Source organism: Heterodontus francisci, chromosome 39 (assembly GCF_036365525.1).
Source record: "Heterodontus francisci isolate sHetFra1 chromosome 39, sHetFra1.hap1, whole genome shotgun sequence".
Classification (NCBI taxonomy): Eukaryota; Metazoa; Chordata; class Chondrichthyes; order Heterodontiformes; family Heterodontidae; genus Heterodontus; species Heterodontus francisci.
In genome coordinates this window covers 34,025,346-34,045,907 of record NC_090409.1, presented here as the reverse complement: position 1 = coordinate 34,045,907, position 20,562 = coordinate 34,025,346, and the positions used below count along the sequence as shown (strand labels likewise).

General features: G+C 43.7%; 1 protein-coding gene across 2 annotated transcripts in view; it reads left to right on the top strand.

Annotated features, from left to right (window-relative positions):
• The window catches only part of LOC137352710 (carcinoembryonic antigen-related cell adhesion molecule 5-like), a 721,824-nt gene that overhangs the window by 580,732 nt on the left and 120,530 nt on the right, over nucleotides 1–20,562 (top strand). For both annotated transcript variants that reach the window (XM_068018446.1, XM_068018445.1), the window contains exon 4: nucleotides 822–1,139. In XM_068018446.1, the coding sequence (XP_067874547.1) occupies nucleotides 822–1,139 (318 nt within the window). The remainder of the gene's footprint in view (nucleotides 1–821; nucleotides 1,140–20,562) is intronic.

Below are 20,562 nucleotides of genomic sequence, written 5' to 3'. Positions count from 1 at the left end.
GTGGCATTTTCATACTTCAGTGCAGCAACCCTGTTCGGTCGATAACTGGGATTATTCGTGCAGTTATTTTTTGTATGCGACATAATTCAAACTAGTGACCCCTGGGTACAGTCCCAACACCTAACACTGGCCCACAAGATCTCTAATTTTACATGGGTGAAAATATATCAAAGATTCTAACTTGCTTCACGAACAATTTTGGACTTTAACGGTCACTATCTAAAAGGAGTGACCCATTCTCCATAAACTTGCTCAGAATTTGATCCTGGAGGAATGCGTTTTGTTGGTACGGACGATGAACGACCGAGCTGTTTTGTCTTCGTTGGGAGAAGTGTTTACAAGTATAAAATATTACAGAATTTGATAGAAAAACAGAGTATATTGCAAATACACAGAACGCCCGTCTGCATCTGAAAAGCTGCATAACATTTAGATTGAATTATCATGAAAAATGTTTCCAGTCAGGTGAACAGCACTCGGTCCAATCAGCATTGACACTTCACTAAATGACTCAACTGATGTGTTCTGCAAACCAGGAAGAGCAGGTCAGTCACTGAGTGTAACAGGGATTGGGACTGTTCTCTCAAGATGGTGAGACTGTCACTTACTGCGGTAGCTGTTTGCTTATTGATATCTGTGGGTAAGGATCACTGTCTCGTATCATTTCTTTTAGTGATTAGAGAAACAAGACAGCAAAGGGATTGTCAGAGAAAATCAGATTGAGATACAAGAAATGACGTTATTATCACTTTAAAAAAGTAGATATTGTGTCGAGTTTGACTGTTTCTCTTTACTTCCTTCATGTGATGTTCTTTCCTCAGCTGAATCCCAGGATTTTACCATCCTGATAGAAAACAGTCGGATTAATGTGACCGTCGGAGGCGATGCATTATTTTCAGTGAAGCCGTCAGCTGCGGTGAAGAATGGGAACTGGATGTTCGGAGTGAAAAGTATCGGTACGTGGATCGGTACAGGTGTTTCTCTCAGTAATGAATACGAATCCCGGGCTGAGATATTCCCCACTAACGGGTCACTCCTGCTGAAATCAGTGACAGATTCGGACAGTGGAGAATACACTGTGACCATGGTTCCAAATACCGGCAGTCAAACAACAGCAAGCATCACTCTGCGTGTTCTTGGTAAGTAACATGTTTAAATTGGAGGATTGTTTGTTTAAAAATTATTATTGGAATTCTGTTCGTGTGATAATTTAATATATGTAAAACACCCTTAGCTTAACAGCATAATTTATGTAAAGTTTGCAATATACCCTGCATAATCACTGACTTCTTGTATTTTCCGATCGGGGACATTCAGGCAGTACATATATTAAATAATTAACATGTTGGAATTACGTTATGTTGTTCTCCTGAGGCGTCTGTCTATCAGCATAAAATCATGCAGTACGACCTGATCACAAAGACTTCTGGTGCCTCAACTGGGCTGCAATGTAAATGTATCCCTTTTTCTCGAGCTGTTTTATGGCGCTACAAATTTAGTCAGTGCACTGAAGTTGTATAGTGTAAATCTAGAATTAAGGCGCACCTAACCACAGAGTCAAGTGCACTGAGATGCAGGGAATCTCTCTTCTCAAGCTGTTAGGTAGCTTGAATGTCACGTCAAAGTAGCCACTGCTGAGGAAGTCCTGAAGGTAGAAGATATCGACAGCTTCCAATCCACAGCATTGAAAAAAGCTTATCGAAAAAGGTCCGGGTCCATGGGTGCATTTCCTTTACTATTGTTCACCATTAACGGTGTGGCTCAGTGGGTTGCCCTCTGCCCTGTAAATTATAAGACTTTGGATTCAAATCCCACTTCAGGCTTAATACTCCAGTAGAGTATTGAACTTTCAGAAGTACTGCCTTTTGAATGAGACATTAAACTGTGACCCCTTCTGCTTGCTCGGTTGGATTTAAAAGATCCCATGACCAGATTTCGAAGAAAAACAGGGCAGTATCCTGGCCAATATTTATCCATCAATCAACATCACAAAAAACGGATTATCTGGTCATTATCACATTGCTGTTTGTGGGATCCTGCTGTGTGCAAGTTGGCTGCTGTGTTTCCATCATTACACTTCAAAAGTTCTTAATCAGCTATGAAGTGCTTTTCACAACCACTGGATGTCTCAAAGCGATATATAAATGCAAGTCTTTCTTTTCTCAGGCCTCTCATTCCAGTCATCTCTGGTCAGGCTGGATTTGTAGTTTAGTTTAGTTTAGTTTAGAGATACAGCACTGAACCAGGCCCTTCGGCACACCGAGTCTGTGCCGACCATCAACCACCCATTTATACTAATCCTACCCTAATTCTGTATTCCTACCACATCCCCACCTGTCCCTATATTTCCCTACCACCTACCTATACTAGGGGCAATTTATAATGGCCAATTAATCTATCACCCTATGACTGCACATTGTTACAAAATGAAGAAATCTCACATTAATGCTCCAAATATTAAATAACCTTACCCTAATTTTTATTTATTCATTCATGGGATGTGGGCATTGCTGGCCAGACCAGCATTTATTGCCCATTCCTAACTGCCCTTGAGAAGGTGGTGGTGAGCTGCCTTCTTGAACCGCTGCAGTCCATGTGAGGTAGGTACACCCACAGTGCTGTTAGGAAGGGAGTTCCAGGATTTTTACCCAGCGACAGTAAAGGAACGGCGATATAATTCCAAGTCAGGATGGTGTGTGACTTGGAGGGGAACTTGCAGGTTGTGGTGTTCCCATGTATTTGCTGCCCTTGCCCTTCTAGTTAGTAGAGGTTGTGGGTTTGGAAGGTGCTGTCCAAGGAGCCTTGGTGCATTGCTGCAGTGCATCTTGTAGATGGTACACACTGCTGCCACTGTGCGTCGGTGGTGGAGGGAGTGAATGTTTGTGGATGGGGTGTCAATCAAGCGAGCTGCTTTGTCCTGGATGGTGTCGAGCTTCTTGAGTGTTGTTGGAGCTGCACCCATCCAGGCAAGTAGAGAGTATTCCATCACATTCCTGACTTGTGCCTTGTAGATGGTGGACAGGCTTTCGGGAGTCAGGAGGTGAGTTACTCGCCTCAGGATTCCTAGCCTCTGACCTGCTCTTGTAGCCACGGTATTTATATGGCTAACTCCAGTGCAGTTTCTGGTCAATGGTAGCCCCCAGGATGTTGATAGTGGGGGATTCAGCGATCGTAATGCCATTGAATGTCAAGGGGAGATGGTTAGATTCTCTCTTGTTGGAGATGGTCATTGCCTGGCACTTGTGTGGCGCGAATGTTACTTGCCACTTATCAGCCCAAGCCTGGATATTGTCCAGGTCTTGCTGCATTTCTACACAGACTGCTTCAGTATCTGAGGAGTCACAAATGGTGCTGAACATTGTGCAATCATCAGCGAACATCTCCACTTCTGACCTGATGATTGAAGGAAGGTCATTGATGAAGCAGCTGAAGATGGTTGGGCCTAGGACACAACTCCTGCAGTGATGTCCTGGAGCTCAGATGATTGACTTCCAACAACCACAACCATCTTCCTTTGAGCTAGGTATGACTCCAACCAGCAAAGGGTTTTCCCCCTGATTCCCATTGACCTCAGTTTTGCTAGGGCTCCTTGATGTCATACTCGGTCAAATGTTGCCTTGATGTCAAGGGTAGTCACTCTCACCTCATCTCTTGAGTTCAGCTTTTTTATCCATGTTTGAACCAAGGCTGTAATGAGGTCAGGAGCTGAGTGGCCCTGGCGGAACTCAAACTGAGCGTCACTGAGCAGGTTATTGCTGAGCAAGTGCCGCTTGATGGCACTTCCATCACTTTACTGATGATTGAGAGTAGGCTGATGGGGCGGTAATTGGCCAGGTTGGACTTGTCCTGCTTTTTGTGTACAGGACATACCTGGGCAATTTTTCACATTGCAGGGTAGATGCCAGTGTTGTAGCTGTACTGGAACAGCTTGGGTAGGGGTGCAGCAAGTTCTGGAGCACAGGTCTTCAGTACTATTGCCGGAATATTGTCAGGGCCCATAGCCTTTGCAGTATCCAGTGCCTTCAGTCGTTTCTTGATATCACGCAGAGTGAATCGAATTGGCTGAAGTCTGGCATCTGTGATGCTGGGGACTTCAAGAGGAGGCCGAGATGGATCATCAACTCGGCACTTCTGGCTGAAGATTGTTGCAAATGCTTCAGCCTTATCTTTTGCACTGATCTGCTGGGCTCCCCCATCATTGAGGATGGGGATATTTGTGGAGCCACCTCCTCCAGTTAGTTGTTTAATTGTCCACCACCATTAACCACTAGATGTGGCAGGACTGCAGAGCTTAGATCTGATCCATTGGTTATGGGATCGCATAGCTCTGTCTATCGCATGCTGCTTATGCAGTTTGGCACACAGATAGTCCTGTTTAGTTTAGTTTAGAGATACAGCACTGAAACAGGCCCTTCGGCCCACCGAGTCTGTGCCGACCATCAACCACCCATTTTACACTAATCTACACTAATCCCATATTCCTATCACATCCCCACCTGTCCCTATATTTCCCTACCACCTACCTATACTAGTGGCAATTTATAATGGCCAATTTACCTACCAACCTGCAAGTCTTTTGGCTTGTGGGAGGAAACCGGAGCACCCGGAGAAAATCCACGCAGACACAGGGAGAACTTGCAAACTCCACACAGGCAGTACCTGGAATTGAACCCGGGTCACTGGAGCTGTGAGGCTGCGTTGTAGCTTTACCAGGTTGACACCTTATTTTGAGGTATGCCTGGTGCTGCTCCTGGCATGCTCTCCTGCACTCTTCATTGAACCAGGGTTGGTCTTCTGGCTTGATGGTAATGGTAGAATGGGGGATATGCTGGGCCATGAGGTTACAGATTGTGGTTGAGTACGATTCTGCTGCTGCTGATGGCCCACAGCGCCTCATGGATGCCCAGTTTTGCATTGCTAGATCTGTTCGAAATCTATCCCATTTAGCAGATTGGTAGTGCCACACAACATGATGGAGGGTATCCTCAGTGTGAAGGCAGTATTTCATCTCCACAAGGACTGTGCAGTGGTCACGCCTACCAATACTGTCATGGATAGATGTATCTGCGACAGGCAGATTGGTGAGGATGAGGTCAAGTATGTTTTGCCCTCTTGTTGGTTCCCTCACCACCTGCCACATACCCAGTCTAGCAGATATGTCCTTTAGGACTCAGCCAGCTCGGTCAGTAGTGGTGCTACGAAGCCACTCTTGGTGATGGACACTGAAGTCCCCCACCCAGAGTACATTCTGTGCCCTTGCCACCCTCAGTGCTTCCTCCAAGTGCTGTTCAACATGGAGGAGTACTGACTCATCAGCTGAGGGAGGGTGGTAGGTGGTAATCAGCAGGAGGTTTCCTTGTCCATGTTTAACCCGATGCCATGAGACTTCATGGGGTCCAGAGTCGATGTTGAGGACTCCCAGGGCAACTCCCTCCCTACTGTATACCACTGTGCCACCACCTTTGCTGGGTCTGTCCTGCCGGTGGGACAGGACATACCCGGGGATGGTGATGGCAGTGTCTATGACATTGTCTGTAAGGTATGATTCCGTGAGTATGACTATGACAGGCTGTTGCTTGACTAGTCTGTGGGACAGCTCTCCCAACTTTGGCACAAGCCCCCAGATGTTAGTAAGGAGGACTTTGCAGGGTCGACAGGGCTGGGTTTGCCGTTGTCGTTTCCGGTGCTTAGGTTAATGCCGAGTGGTCCATCCGGTTTCATTCCTTTTTATTGACTTCTTAGTGGTTAGATACAACTGAGTGGCTTGCTAGGCCATTTCAGAGGTCGTGTAAGAGTCAACCACATTGCTGTGGGTCCAGAGTCACATGTAGGCCAGACCAGGTAAGAACAGCAGATTTCCTTCCCTGAAGGACTTTAGTGAACCAGATGGGTTTTTACAACAATCGACAATGGTTTCATGGCCATCATTAGACTAGTTTTTTAATTCCAGATTTATTAATTGAATTCAAATTCCCATTTCTGCTGTAGTGGGATGTGAACCCATGTCCCGAGCAATACCCTGGGTCTCTGGGTTACTAGTCCAGTGACAATACCACTACGCCACCACCTCCCCTAACCCTAAATTTCTTACCCTCATTTAGGCGTGGCATTTCCATATGATTTACACCAAGCTATCAGCATAATCTGGGTAGAATCAAACAAAACAGAACTAAAGATAGTGCAATTTTAAATGCAAGTGAGTTACACCCATTATCACTTAAAGCTGGTGTATTCACAATCTTTTCAATAAAATTGACAGGTGCACAAGGAATCTGAACCCATACAACCACTTTCCTCATCACCTCCCCCTCCCCACAGGTTTGAATGATGGGTCTCCACTGATTGCGCCTGTTCACAGTGTTCATCACATTGCACCCAAAATCCCAAAGGTATAGACATCCATAGAATCCAGTGTTACTGCCAAGTTACAGTTACGAATTAATTATGATCAATTACACAGCTTGATTGCACTGGGAGATTTTACATTTGGACTTCTACTATTAGGTTTGCATGGTAACCTTAACATAACTTCACCTTGGCAAAACTGGTGCAGTGTTCAGAGCATTCTGGGTGCATTTTGATGATTTTGAAACTTGTGGAAATTCCACATCTTAATATTTCAAGATTTGTTGGAACGAATTAATGATTCCTCGACATTCTCTGTCTTACAGTATCACATAATAAGTAAAACTAAATTACTGTTTCCCATCATGCTGATGCTACGGAAACTTTTGGTTAATATTTCTGGTATTTTTTCCCCATGTATTTTCCTCTTTCTGTCCACAAATAAGCTTAATTGACCTGTGTCAGAAAAGTCAACAGAAGGAAATAAAATTGACAGATGCAGAAGGTTTTACTTCAGATAATTCCGAAAAATGGTATCGCAGAATGAAAGTAAAACAGTTGTAACACACAGCAAAATCTGTCCTGTTTTAGATTTTTAAAAAACTCAGCATGATATAGGGTGGTGCAGTGGTTAGCACCGCAGCCTTACAGCTCCAGCGACCCGGGTTCAATTTTGGGTCCTGCCTGTGCAGAGTTTGCAAGTTCTCCCTGTGACCGCGTGGGTTTTCGCCGAGTGCTCCTGTTTCCTCCCATGGCCAAAGACCTGCAGATTGACAGGTAAATTGGCCATTATAAATTGCCCCTAGTATAGGTAGGTGGTAGGGGAATTGAGGGAAAGTGGGGATGTGGCAGGAGAATATGGGATTATTGTCCTTTTGGGCCTCCTTATCTCGAGAGACAATGGATACGCGCCTGGAGGTGGTCAGTGGTTTGTGAAGCAGCGCTTGGAGTGGCTATAAAGGCCAATTCTGGAGTGACAGGCTCTTCCACAGGTGCTGCAGAGAAATTTGTTTGTTGGGGCTGTTGCACAGTTGACTCTCCCCTTGCGCCTCTGTCTTTTTTCCTGCCAACTACTAAGTCTCTTCGACTCGCCACAATTTAGCCCTGTCTTTATGGCTGCCCGCCAGCTCTGGCGAACGCTGGCAACTGACTCCCACGACTTGTGATCAATGTCACACGATTTCATGTCATGTTTGCAGACGTCTTTATAGCGGAGACATGGACGGCCGGTGGGTCTGATATCAGTGGCGAGCTCGCTGTACAATGTGTCTTTGGGGATCCTGCCATCTTCCATGCGGCTCACATGGCCAAGCCATCTCAAGCGCCGCTGACTCAGTAGTGTGTATAAGCTGGGGGTGTTGGCCGCGTTGGAGATATAGTCCTGCCACCTGATGCCAAGTATTCTCCGGAGGCAGCGAAGATGGAATGAATTGAGACGTCGCTCTTGGCTGGCATACGTTGTTCAGGCCTCGCTGCCATAGAGCAAGGTACTGAGGACACAGGCCTGATACACTCGGACTTTTGTGTTCCGTGTCAGTGCGCCATTTTCCCACACTCTCTTGGCCAGTCTGGACATAGCAGTGGAAGCCTTACCCATGCTCTTGTTGATTTCTGCATCTAGAGACAGGTTACTGGTGATAGTTGAGCCCAGGTAGGTGAACTCTTGAACCACTTCCAGAGCGTGGTCGCCAATATTGATGGATGGAGCATTTCTGACGTCCTGCCCCATGATGTTCATTTTCTTGAGGCTCATGGTTAGGCCAAATTCATTGCAGGCAGCCGCAAACCTGTCGATGAGACTCTGCAGGCACTCTTCAGTGTGAGATGTTAAAGCAGCATCGTCCAGCAAAGAGGAGTTCTCTGATGAGGACTTTCCGTACTTTGGACTTCGCTCTTAGACGGGCAAGGTTGAACAACCTGCCCCCTGATCTTGTGTGGAGGAAAATTCCTTCTTCAGAGGATTTGAACGCATGTGAAAGCAGCAGGGAGAAGAAAATCCCAAAAAGTGTGGGTGCGAGAACACAGCCCTGTTTCACACCACTCAGGATAGGAAAGGGCTCTGATGAGGAGCCACCATGTTGAATTGTGCCTTTCACATTGTCATGGAATGAGGTGATGATACTTAGTAGCTTTGGTGGACATCCAATCTTTTCTAGTAGTCTGAAGAGACCACGTCTGCTGACGAGGTCAAAGGCTTTGGTGAGATCAATGAAAGCAATGTAGAGGGGCATCTGTTGTTCACGGCATTTCTCCTGTATCTGACGAAGGGAGAACAGCATGTCAATGGGATTAGTATAAATGGGTGGTTGATGGTCAGCAGGGACTTGGTGGGCTGCAGGGCCTGTTTCAGTGCTGTATCTCTAAATAAATAAAAAATAAATATACGAAAATGAATAATAGCTAGGTTCCATTAATTTGAAAATAGTTTCTGTTACTGCTTACTGTGGCAGGGGTAATTTACCTTTGTTGTGTAAGTGAAATACGCCTACTGGGTGGCTGATGTCCAGCTGTAGCACATACTGCAGAATTCCTCACCTCAGCTCATGAACTCTGACAGGTAAAGAAAGAAAGACATTTCTGCCTTTCACAACCTCAAGACCTCCCAAAATACTGTGGAGTCAAAAAAGTACTTCTGAAGTGCAGTCACGCTTGCAACGTAGGAAACACAATCGCCAGTTCGTGCAAAAGAAGCTCCCATAGAAAGCAATATGAAAATGACCAAATAATTTGTTTTAGGATTTAGTTGAGGGATAAATATTGACCAGAAATCCAGAAATAACACCCCTACTCTTCACTGGAATACTTTACCTCCACCTGAGAGGGCAGATAGAAATCGGTTTAATGTCTTATCCAAAAGGCAGCAGCTCTGACAATTCAGCATTCCCTTAGTACTGTACTGAATTGTCAGCTCAGACTTTGTGTGCGAGTCTCTGAATAGGACTTGAATACACAACCTTCTAACTGAGAGGCAAGAGTATTAGCAACAGAGCCATGGTTAGTATAGTCAAGAGTGCTGAAACATAAAATCCCAGGCTTTGACTTGCTTGATACTCCAGTAACCTTTGACCTATGCCTATTTAAATGGTATAACTTAAGAAAGGACAATAATTTTCTTTTCTGATAGCTCTAATTATCAGAGGAAATGTCTATGACACTGATGGAAGTTATCTTGCTTCATCATCTACAAACATATGCTAGAGTCATGCAAAATCCAAAGGCTGCGGCCCTGGTATTTTGTTTTGCAGGTCAGCCAGCTATCTCCCTTGCATATTTATTTATGTTTCCACAATTTATACCAATGTATGTGAGGCCTGAATAAGGTGTGGATCAGCATTCAATTCAGCTGATGCATTGTGAAGATCTTTTAGGCTGATTTTGATGAACAATTCCATATGGGGAAGCTGTTTCAATCTAAGAGTAAATTTTGCAGCCGTTGGTGATTGCTTCAGGTTCCAAATTTGCTGTTCCAGGAGATGGGTTGGGAGGCATATTGAGAGATTCTGGGGATTATTTCTCATGTAACAGTTCCCATTACAGACTCTTGATCAAAAGTTAAGAAAACTGCTGATATATTACCATGTTTATTGTTTGAACCCAGTGATTGGAAGTTACGTGATGTTCTCTACTTTATCTAACATATCAATTTATTTCTGCTTCTAATTTTCCCTCTTAATATTTTTTACCTGAGCTATTTGTTCTGCAGCATGGTGAGGTTTGAAGATATCTTGATCATTTTTGTGTGGGTTGTGTATAACCCATCAATGGAAGATCTAATTTTTGCCTTGTGGAAAAGCTGTGCCAGTTATTTTGTGCAGAAAGGTTGAGTTTAGTTTGTAGTTTCTGACATTTTAACGCTTCAGAATAACTTCATTGGCCTTGATGAATTGTGCTATATAAATGCAAATCTTTGTTTTATAGTAGGTGCATATTTACTCAAGCTTAGTGCAAAAATCAAGTCAAGAGAACTGGGAAGTAATCTGTAAAATAAAGGCAAAATACTGCGGATGCTGGAAATCTGAAACAAAAACAAGAAATGCTGGATTCACCCAGCAGGTCTGGCAGCATCTGTGGAAAGAGAAGCAGAGTTAACGTTTCGGGTCAGTGACCCTTCTTCGGAACTGTCAGTTCCGAAGAAGGGTCACTGACCCGAAACGTTAACTCTGCTTCTCTTTCCACAGATGCTGCCAGACCTGCTGGGTGAATCCAGCATTTCTTGTTTTTGTTTGGGAAGTAATCTGAATTGTAATTGGCCAATCAGAATATAATGTTCCATTCACATTCTGAAGTAGCTAAAGAACCACTCAACAGATGTAATTGGTTGAATGTCCAGCTCTGGCAAAGTAAAACATGTATAAAATATAAAAAAATTATGTTTCAATAATGTTCTGTCCTCTTGAAAACTAAGTTTTGATTTGAAAAGATCATATTCTGGATTAGAGAGATATGTTTCTTGAGGCATCACAGAAGGTTATAAAATCATAATAACTTAATCCTCAGTGGTAAATGTTATGAGTTTCCTATTGAACAATTAATGAAATTGAGATCCTTGAGGTAACGTAGAAGAGGTGATGTTAGGTGTACTTTCCTAGAGTACAATAGTACAATTAAATATTCCAAGGCAATCAGGATTTAAGTTTTCAGTTTCAAATTAAATTGGATTCAACTACATTGCAGACTTTGTGAAATTCAAAGGATTGTAAATTTTATCTTGATCATACTGCATAGTCTAATATTACTAATTTATTATTAGTACGAGCCTGTCCTATGGTTCTGATAATCATTGAAAGCACAGGTTTGAGAAACAGACTGCTGACCACAATAATTTACAGTTGTATTTATCTTGTCCAATTGATATTTCATTAAACACTCTTCCTCCCAAGTAATATTGTAAAAGTAAAGGACAGGCTGCTATATTGCTGTTTGAGACTTGAGTCAAGTTTGTGAGGAGAGACAGGGCCATAATTTCTTGATGAAAAGTTCAGTAACCAAAAGTCACAAATTTGTAGAATCATCACAGCGTACAGCACAGAAGGCGGCCAGTCGGCCAGTTATGCCTGTGCTGGCTCTCAGAAAGGGCAGTCATGCTTAGTCCCACAGCCCTGCTTCTTGTCTGTAACACTAAGTTTTTTATTTTCATATACTTGTACACCTCACTTGTAAAATTATTTATGGAATCAGCTTCTAGCACTTTTTCGGGTCAAACATTCCCAATCCTGCCAAATCTGAATGAAAAAAATTCTCATTTCCCCTCTCATTTTTTTGCCAATGATTTTAAATCTATGTCCTCTGATTATTGACCCATTCACCAGAGGGAATAGTTTTTCTCTATCTACTCTATCAAACCCTCTCATCTTAAACCTCTATTAGGTCACCTCTTAACTTTCTCTTTTACAAGGAGAACAGTCCTGACATTTCCAATCTCTCCTCATAACTGAAGTCCCTTATCCCAGGTTGCGTCCTGGTAAACCACCTTGTGGATTTATATTTGCTATATTTCTGCCAACCAAAGTGGAGAAGATGTCATTTTATTATTTATTTATTTTAAAAATTTTATTATTTAGAGATACAGCACTGAAACAGGCCCTTCGGCCCACCGAGTCCGTGCCGACCAAGAGCCACCCATTTATACTAACCCTACGGTAATCCCATATTCCCTACCACCTACCTACACTAGGGGCAATTTACAATGGCCAATTTACCTATCACCTGCAAGTCTTTGGCAGTGGGAGGAAACCCACGCAGACACAGGGAGAACTTGCAAATTCCACACAGGCAGTACCCAGAACTGAACCCGGGTTCCTGGAGCTGTGAGGCTGGGGTGCCAACCACTGCGCCACTGTGCTGCTCATGATGACACATGATATGTTCAATCCATCAGTCTCACTACATTTTCTGAATATTTGACAGGCAAACCCTGGTTTTTAGGGAAAAAGATGTCCATGCACAGGAGGAGCCAGCGATGCTGAACCAAAGGATTATATTTTGCATAAAAACATATTTATTAAGTATTAAACACAAACAGGACAAATTTAGTCATATACAAATTTTACTATTCTCCTTGAAATGTTAGAACAACAAAGATGCTACTGCTGTATTAATCCACAACAGAAATCCTGTAAGCATAACAGCTTGCATTTATGTAGCACCTTTAATGCAGTGAAACATTCCAAGGTGCTTCACAGGAACCATTATCAAACAAAATTTGACACCGAGTCACGCAAGGATAGGTGGCCAAAAACCTGGTCCAAGAGTTAGGTTTCAAAGAGAGAAGTGAGAGGCAGAGGTTTAGGGAGGGAATTCCAACTGCCAAAGTGTGGAGAAATGAAAATTGGGGATATACAAGGTAATTATAAGAGGAAATAAATATAATCTTATTGTGGTGGATAGGTGTACTTTATGTATTTAGCACAATTGGAGTCTGCTTGTGCAAATCTCGTTATAATCCCTCAATATAAACTAACATGAAAACAGGAAGAAGGTAAAGAGGGTTTTTTAGGAAATGTTTTGGTGTGGCCATCTTTATCTTCTGATCTTGAGGGACAACATTGAAAAGGCACAAATCTCAAAGTTCTAATTGAGATGTTGGGAATAATGGAATCTTCAGCAGGTACTGCTAAAAGTGAAGATATTCTCCAGAGCCTGTGGCCCACTAATCAACTTCAATTGATTTAATCTGATTTGGCTGTCTCTGCCTAAATATTGGTACCAGGCAGCACCAAAGTTGTTCTTCACCTTGGTTGAAGCATGTGTATGCAACTTTCTATACTTTTATTCGCCCACCTTGGGGTACTCCCTGTTTCAATTTTCTGCTTCTGCTGCTGCTGCTGTGGTGGATGGGAGGCTCAGGGAGTGATTTCCAATTTTGCAAAGTTATTGCAAGAATTCCAGGCTCCAATCCAGTGCAGCAGCAGGTGGAGACCAGAGATGGTAGAGGGTAGGCAACCAAGTGCTAGCAGGAAATAAGGAGGGAACTGGGTGGAAAATGCCAGCATGTACTAGAAGGGAAGAAAGCCTTACATTTATATAGTGCTTTTCATGACCACCGGATGTCCCAAAGCACTTTACAGCCAATGAAGTATTTTGAAGTGTAGTCATTGTTTTAATGTAGGAAACAGGGCAGTCAATTTGTACACAGCAAACTCCCAGAAACAGCAATATGATCTTGACCAGATAATCTGTTTTTTGCAATGTGTTTGACTCTCAACTGCCCTCTGAAATATCCTAGCAAGCCACTTAGTTGTCGAGGGCAATTAGAGATGGGCAATAAATGCTGGCCCACATTCCATTAAAGAATAAAAAAAATGAGGAATAAATATTGGCCAGGACTCTTTAAAATAGTACCATGGTATCTTTCACACCTACCTGAAAAGGCAGATGGGATCTTTGTTTAACATCTCAACCAAAGGACAGCACCTCCAACAGCACAGCACCCGCTCAGTACCGCAACTAGAGTGTCAGCCTAGATTATTGTGCACGAGTCCTGGAGTGGGACTTAAACCCACAACCTTCTGACTCAACGGGCCAAGAGTGCTGCCAACACAGAAGGAGAGAAGCACCCAAAAGTGACTCTGGATGGGAGAGTAAACTGATCTGTGGGAGAGAGAAGAGTGCCAGATAAACTGGGAAGTGAAAAGTTACAGTTTGAAGAAGACTCTTTGGGCAAAGGCAGTTGAGGTTAGGTAACTGGGTTTCAGAGCACATGGTCACAGGCAAGTATAGAAGTGTGTGCTTGTGGTAATGGGCGTTTTAATGGGCTTTTCTTGGGAGATGGGAATCCTACTGAGAGAATATCTGCAGTCTTTTGTTTTTTTCCTTGAGCTCCTGCAACTTTCAGTCATAAATCATCCAGGTGTTGTGGGAGCCTCTTCAGTACCAATTGATACACACGTGCTCTTTCCCCCAGACAGATAATGCATGAACATATGGATAATGACGACATTGGAAATAGATGCATGGTTATCCCCAAGGGAGAAAGTCTGTGAGCATTGATAGGGGTTAATATTAGCTCTTCCCATGACAGGCTGGAACAGGTTGGGGGGCGGGGGGGGGGGGGGAATTGGTTAAAAATTAAATATCAATGAATGTGTCCCCAACTTGCCTTATGGCAGTGGATTGCATACGTGAGTGTGTCCCTTTTTGGAGAGGCACAACAGTTCATTATAATATCAGGTTTGCATAGTGCAGTTGGGAGCCAGATTTAAATTTAACAGCATTGGGCCGGGTTTTCCAGAGTTCTGAACATCTGACAGCTAAACTAAGATGGGAGCTGCTAGCTGTAGAAGGTTATTGCTTTTTAGAGCACTGCTTGTGGGCCAGGAAGATCATGGTCCCACCAGCCACTCAAGCAAACCTTCCAGCCTCACGACTGCTGATAGCGACGTCTCCTCATGGGGCGATCAACAACATTCCCGTCACTCCCAACTTCCATTCTCGAGCTTCCTGAAACCCAGTGGTCCAGGTTGAAGCCTCCTGCTGCTGGTTTTCCCACACAGCAGCTGGCCAGGCTAGCGATCTGGTCGGCTGCTGGGAGGGAAACAGTAGAAGTAATTGATTTTTTTTTCCAAAATATACTTTATTTATAAAATTTGTAAAAATACATTACAAAACAATTCATATTAGACATTTCATAAAGTGCAATAAAGATCAGTTTCTTTCCATACAGTACATGAGGTGCCTCACTACACTTGCAATTCCAGGTTACATTTACAATTTATATTTGCATTATGTCCCAAAATATTCTCCGGTGCATAGACTTGAGGGGTTGTACACAGTTTCCAGCCCCTTGTTATACTATGACAGGAGGGCCTTACACCATGGCCTTTCCCCACTGAGCCTTTGCGGCATCTGCCCTAAGCTTTTGTGCATCCCTCAACACGTAGTCCTGGACCTTGGAATGTGCCAGTCTGCAACACTTGGTCATGGGCAGTTCTTTGCACTGGCAGACCAGCAAGTTTTGGGCAGACCAAAAAGCATCTTTCACCAAGTTGATGGTCTTCCAAAAGCAGCTGATGTTCAGAGCACAGAGTCCTGCATTATGGAGCTGCTTGAGATGAACCTCTACAAAAACCCACTGCATCTCTTTCCAGATCTGCTTTGCAAAGAAACATTCCAGAAGGAGGTGGATGATGCTCCCTTCCTCACCGCAGCTGCCTCAAGGGCAGCATGCGGAGGCGGTGAGACTCCAGGCATGCAGGAAAGATTTGACATATGAACATACTAATTAGAAGTAGGAGTAGGCCACTCAGCCCCTTGAGCCTGCTCTGCCATTCAACATGATCATGGCTGATTTGATTGTAACCTCAACTCCACATTCCCGCCTACCCCTGATAACCTTCACCCCCTTGCTTATCAAGAATCGATCTAACTCTGCCTTAAAAATATTCAAAGACTCTGGTTCCATCACCTTTTCAGGAAGAGACTTCCAAAGACTCATGCCCTTCTGAGATAAAAGGTTTCTCCTCAGCTCTGTCTTAAATGGGCGACCCCTGTTATTTTTAAACAGTGACCCTTAGTTCTAGATTCTTCCACAAGAGGAAACATTCTTTCTACATCCACCCGGTCAAGACCACTCAGGATCTTATATGTTTCAATCAAGTCGCCTCTTACTCTTCTAAACTGCAGCGGATACAAACCCAGCCTGACCAACCTTTCCTCATAGGACAACCCACCTATTCCAGGCATTAGTCTAGTAAACCTTCTATGAACTGTTTCCAACGCATTTACATCCTTCCTTAAATAAGGAGGCCAATACTGTACATAGTATTCCAGATGTGTTCTCACCAATACCCTGTATAACTGAAGCAGAACCTCCCTACTTCAGTATTCAATTGCCCTCGCAATAAACAATAACATTCTATGAGCTTTCCTAATTACTTGCTGCACCTGAAAACTAACCTGGTGCAATTCCTGAACCACGGTACCCAGATCCCTTTGCACCTCAGAGCTGTGCAATCTCTCACCATTGAGATATGTTTCTTTTTTATTCTTCCTACCAAAATGGCCAATTTCACATTTTCCCACATTTTACTTCATTTGCCAGATCTTTGCACACTCACTTAACCTATCTATATCCCTTTGTAGCTTCCTTATATCCTCTTCACAACCTAATTTCCTACCAATCATTGTCGCATCAGCAAATTTAGCAACCATACCTTTGGACCCTTCATCCAAGTCATTTATATAAATTGTAAAAAGTTGAGGCCTAGCACTAATCCCTGCGACACACACTGCTCATTACATCTTGCCCATCAGAAAATAACCCATTTATGCCTACCCTCTGTTTACTGCTAGCCAGCCAATCTTCTATCCATGTCAATAGGTTACTCATACACCATAAGTTTTTATTTTCCACAATAACCTTTGATGTGGCACCTTATCAAATGCCTTCTGGAAATCTAAGTTCAGTACATCCACTGGTTTCCCTTTATCCAAAGCACATGCTACTTCTTCAAAGAACTCAAATAAATTGGTTAAACATGAATTCCCTTTCAGAAAACCATGTTGTCTCTGCCTGATTACCTTGTAATTTTCAAAGTGCCTTGCTATAAAACCTTTAATAGCTCCTAACATTTTCTCTATGACAGATGTTAAGTAGTTTCATAGAGTCATAGAGTTATACAGCACAGAAACAGGCCCTTCAGCCCATTGTGTCCGTGCTGGCCATCAAGTACTTAACTATTCGAATCCTATTTTCCAGGACTTGGCCCGTAGCCTTGTATGCTATGGCGGTTCAAGTGCTCATCTAAATACTTCTTAAATGTTGTGAGGGTTTCTGCCTCTACCACCTCTTCAGGCAGCGTGTTCCAGATTCCAAATACCCTCTAGGTAAAAAAAATTTTCCTCAAATCTCCTCTAAACCTCCTACCCCTTACCTTAAATCTATGCCCCCCGGTTATTGACCCCTCCGCAAAGGGAAAACGTTTCTTCCTATTTAACCTATCATTGCCCCTCATAATTTTACATACCTCAATCATGTACCCCCTCAGCCTTCTCTGTTCTAAGGAAAACAACCCTAGCCTTTTCTGTCTCTCTTCGTAGCTGAAATGCTCCAACTCAGATAACATCCTGGTGAATCTCCTCTGCACCCTCTCCAGTGCAATTAACATCCTTCCTATAGTGTGGTGACCAGAACTGTACACAGTACTGCAGCTCTGGCCTAACTAGCGTATTTTACAGCTCCATCATAACCTCCCTGCTCTTATATTCTGTGCCTCGGCTAATAAAGGCAAGTATCCTATATGCCTTCCTAACCACCTTATCTGCCTGTGCTGCTGCCTTCAGTGATCTATGGACAAGTACACCAAGGTCCCTCTGTCCTTCCGTACTTCCTAAGATCCTACCAACCATTGTATATTCCCTTGCCTTGTTAGTCCTCCCAAAATGCATCACCTTACACTTCTCAGGATTAAATTCCATTTGCCACTGCTCTTCCCATCTTACCAGCCCATCTATATCGTCCTGTAATCTAAGGTTTTCCTCCTCACTATTTACGTCACCACCAATTTTCGTGTCATCTGCGAACATACTGATCATACCTCCTATATTCCTGTCTAAATCATTAATGTACACTACAAACAGCAAGGGTCCCAGCACCAATCCCTGCAGTACACCACTGGTCACAGGCTTCCACTCGCAAAAAGAACCCTCGGCCATCACCCTCTGCCTCCTACAACTAAGCCAATTTTGGATCCACTTTACCAAATTGCCCTGGATCCCATGGGCTGTTACCTTCTTAACCGATCTCCCATGCAGGACCTTATTAAAAGCCTTACTGAAGTCCATGTAGACTAGATCAACTGCTTTACGCTCATCTACACGTCTAGTTACCGCCTCGAAAAATTCAATCAAGTTAGTTAGACACGATCTCCCCCTGACAAAGCCATGCTGACTGCCCCTGATTGATCCCTGCCTCTCCAAGTGGTGATTAATCCTGTCCCTCAGAATTTTTTCCAATATTTCCCCAACCACTGATGTTAGACTCACCAGCCTGTAATTACCTGGTTTATCCCTGCTACCCTTCTTGAATAAAGGCACCACATTCGCTGTCCTCCAGTCGTCTGGTATCTTTACTGTGGCCAGACAGGATTTGAAAATTTGTGTCAGAGCCCCTGCTATCTCCTCCCTTGCCTCACATAACAGCCTGGGATACATCTCATCTAGGCGTGGGGATTTATCCACTTTTAAGCCTGCTAAAACAGCTAATACTTCCTCCCTTTCAATGCTAATATGTTCAATTATATCACAACCCTGATGTCTACACCCTCATTGTCCTTCTCCATAGTGAACACAGATACAAAGTAATCATTTAAACCTCACCTATGTCCTCCAGCTCCACACACAGATTGCTACTTTGGTCCCTAATGGGCCCAATTCTTTCCTAGTTATCCTCTTGCCCTTAATATACTTATAAAATGCCTTAGGATTTCTTTTATTTTGCCGCCAGTGTTTTTTCATGTTCCCTCTTCGCTCTCCTAATTACTTTTTTAAGTACCCCCCCCCCCACCCCACTTTCTATACTCCTCCAGTGCTTCTGCTGTTTTCAGCGCTCTGAATCTGCCATAAGCCTCCTTTTTTTCCCCTGATCCAATCCTCAATATCCCTTGACATCCAGGGTTCCCTGGACTTGATGGTCCTACCCTTCACCTTAACAGGTACATGCTGGATCCTCACTACTTCCTCTTTGAATGACTCCCACTGGTCTGATAAATACTTTCCTACAAGTAGCCTCTCCCAGTTCACTTTGGCCAGATCCTGCTTTATCAAATTGAAATCGGCCTTCCCCCAATTCAGTACCTTTATTTCCGGTCCATCTTTGTCCTTTTCCATGACCACCTTAAATCTTACAGAGTTATGGTCACTATCCCCGAAATGATTCCCCACTGATCCTTCTACCACTTGTCCAGCTTCATTCCCTCGGATTAGGTCCAGTACTACCCCTTCTCTTGTAGGAATTTCTACGTACTGTCTCAAAAAACTCTCCTGTATGCATTTTAAGAATTCCACCCCCTTTAAACCTTTTACACTATGACTATCCAGTTGATATTAGGTAAGTTGAAATCCCCGACTATTATTACCCTATTATTTTTACACTGCTCTGAGATTTGCCTACATATCTGCTCCTCTATCTCTCCCTGACTGTTTGGAGGCCTGTAGTGCACTCCGAGCCAAGTGATTGCCCCCTTTTTGTTTTTAAGTTCTACTCATATGGCCTCATTTGAAGAACCTTCTAAGATATCATCCCTCCTTACTGCAGTAATCGACTTCTTGATTAACAATGCAATGCCACCTCCTCTTTTATTCGCTCCCCTGTCACACCTGAAGATTCTATACCGTGGAATATTGAGCTGCCAGTCCTGTCCCTCCCTCAACCATGTCTCTGTGATAGCAATAATATCATAACCCCATGTGCTAATCAATGCCCTCAATTCATCTGTCTTACTGGTAAGACTCCTTGCATTAAAATAGATGCAATCCAGCCTTGCAATTTTCCCGTGTGCCTTAACAGGTCTATATTTGCTCTGACTTCCAGACTGACTCAGTTTCTCTTCTATATTTGACTGAGCATCACCCCCTACTGTACCTCCACTCTGTATCCCATTTCCCTGCCAAATTAGTTTAAACACCCCACCCACCCCCCACCCCACCAACAGCACTAGCAAACCTCCCAGCAAGGATGTTGGTCCCGTTCCGGTTCAGGTGCAACCCGTCCAACTTGTACAGGTCCCACCTTTGCTAGAAACAGACCCAGTGATCCAGGGAACTAAAGCCCTCCTTCCCGTACCTTCTCTTCAGCCACGCATTCATCTGCTGTATCCTCCTATTCCTATACTCACTAGCACGTGGCACCGGGAGTAATGCAGAGATTACAACCTTTGAGGTCCTGCTTTTTAATCTGCTACTTAGCTCCCTAAATTCTTGGTGCAGGACCTCATCCTTCTTTCTACCAATATCATTGGTACCAATGTGTACCACGATCTCTGACTGTTCACCCTCCCCTTCAGAATGTCCTGTAACCACTCCGTGACATCCTTGACCCTAACACTAGGGAGGCAACATACCATCCTGGAGTCACATTTGCAGCCACAGAAATGCCTATCTGTACCGCTTATGATAGAATCCCCTATCACTATAGCTCTTCTACTCCTTTTCCTTCCCTGCTATGCAGCAGAGCCTTCCATGGTGCCACAAACTTGGCTGTTGCTGTTTTCCCCTGGGAGG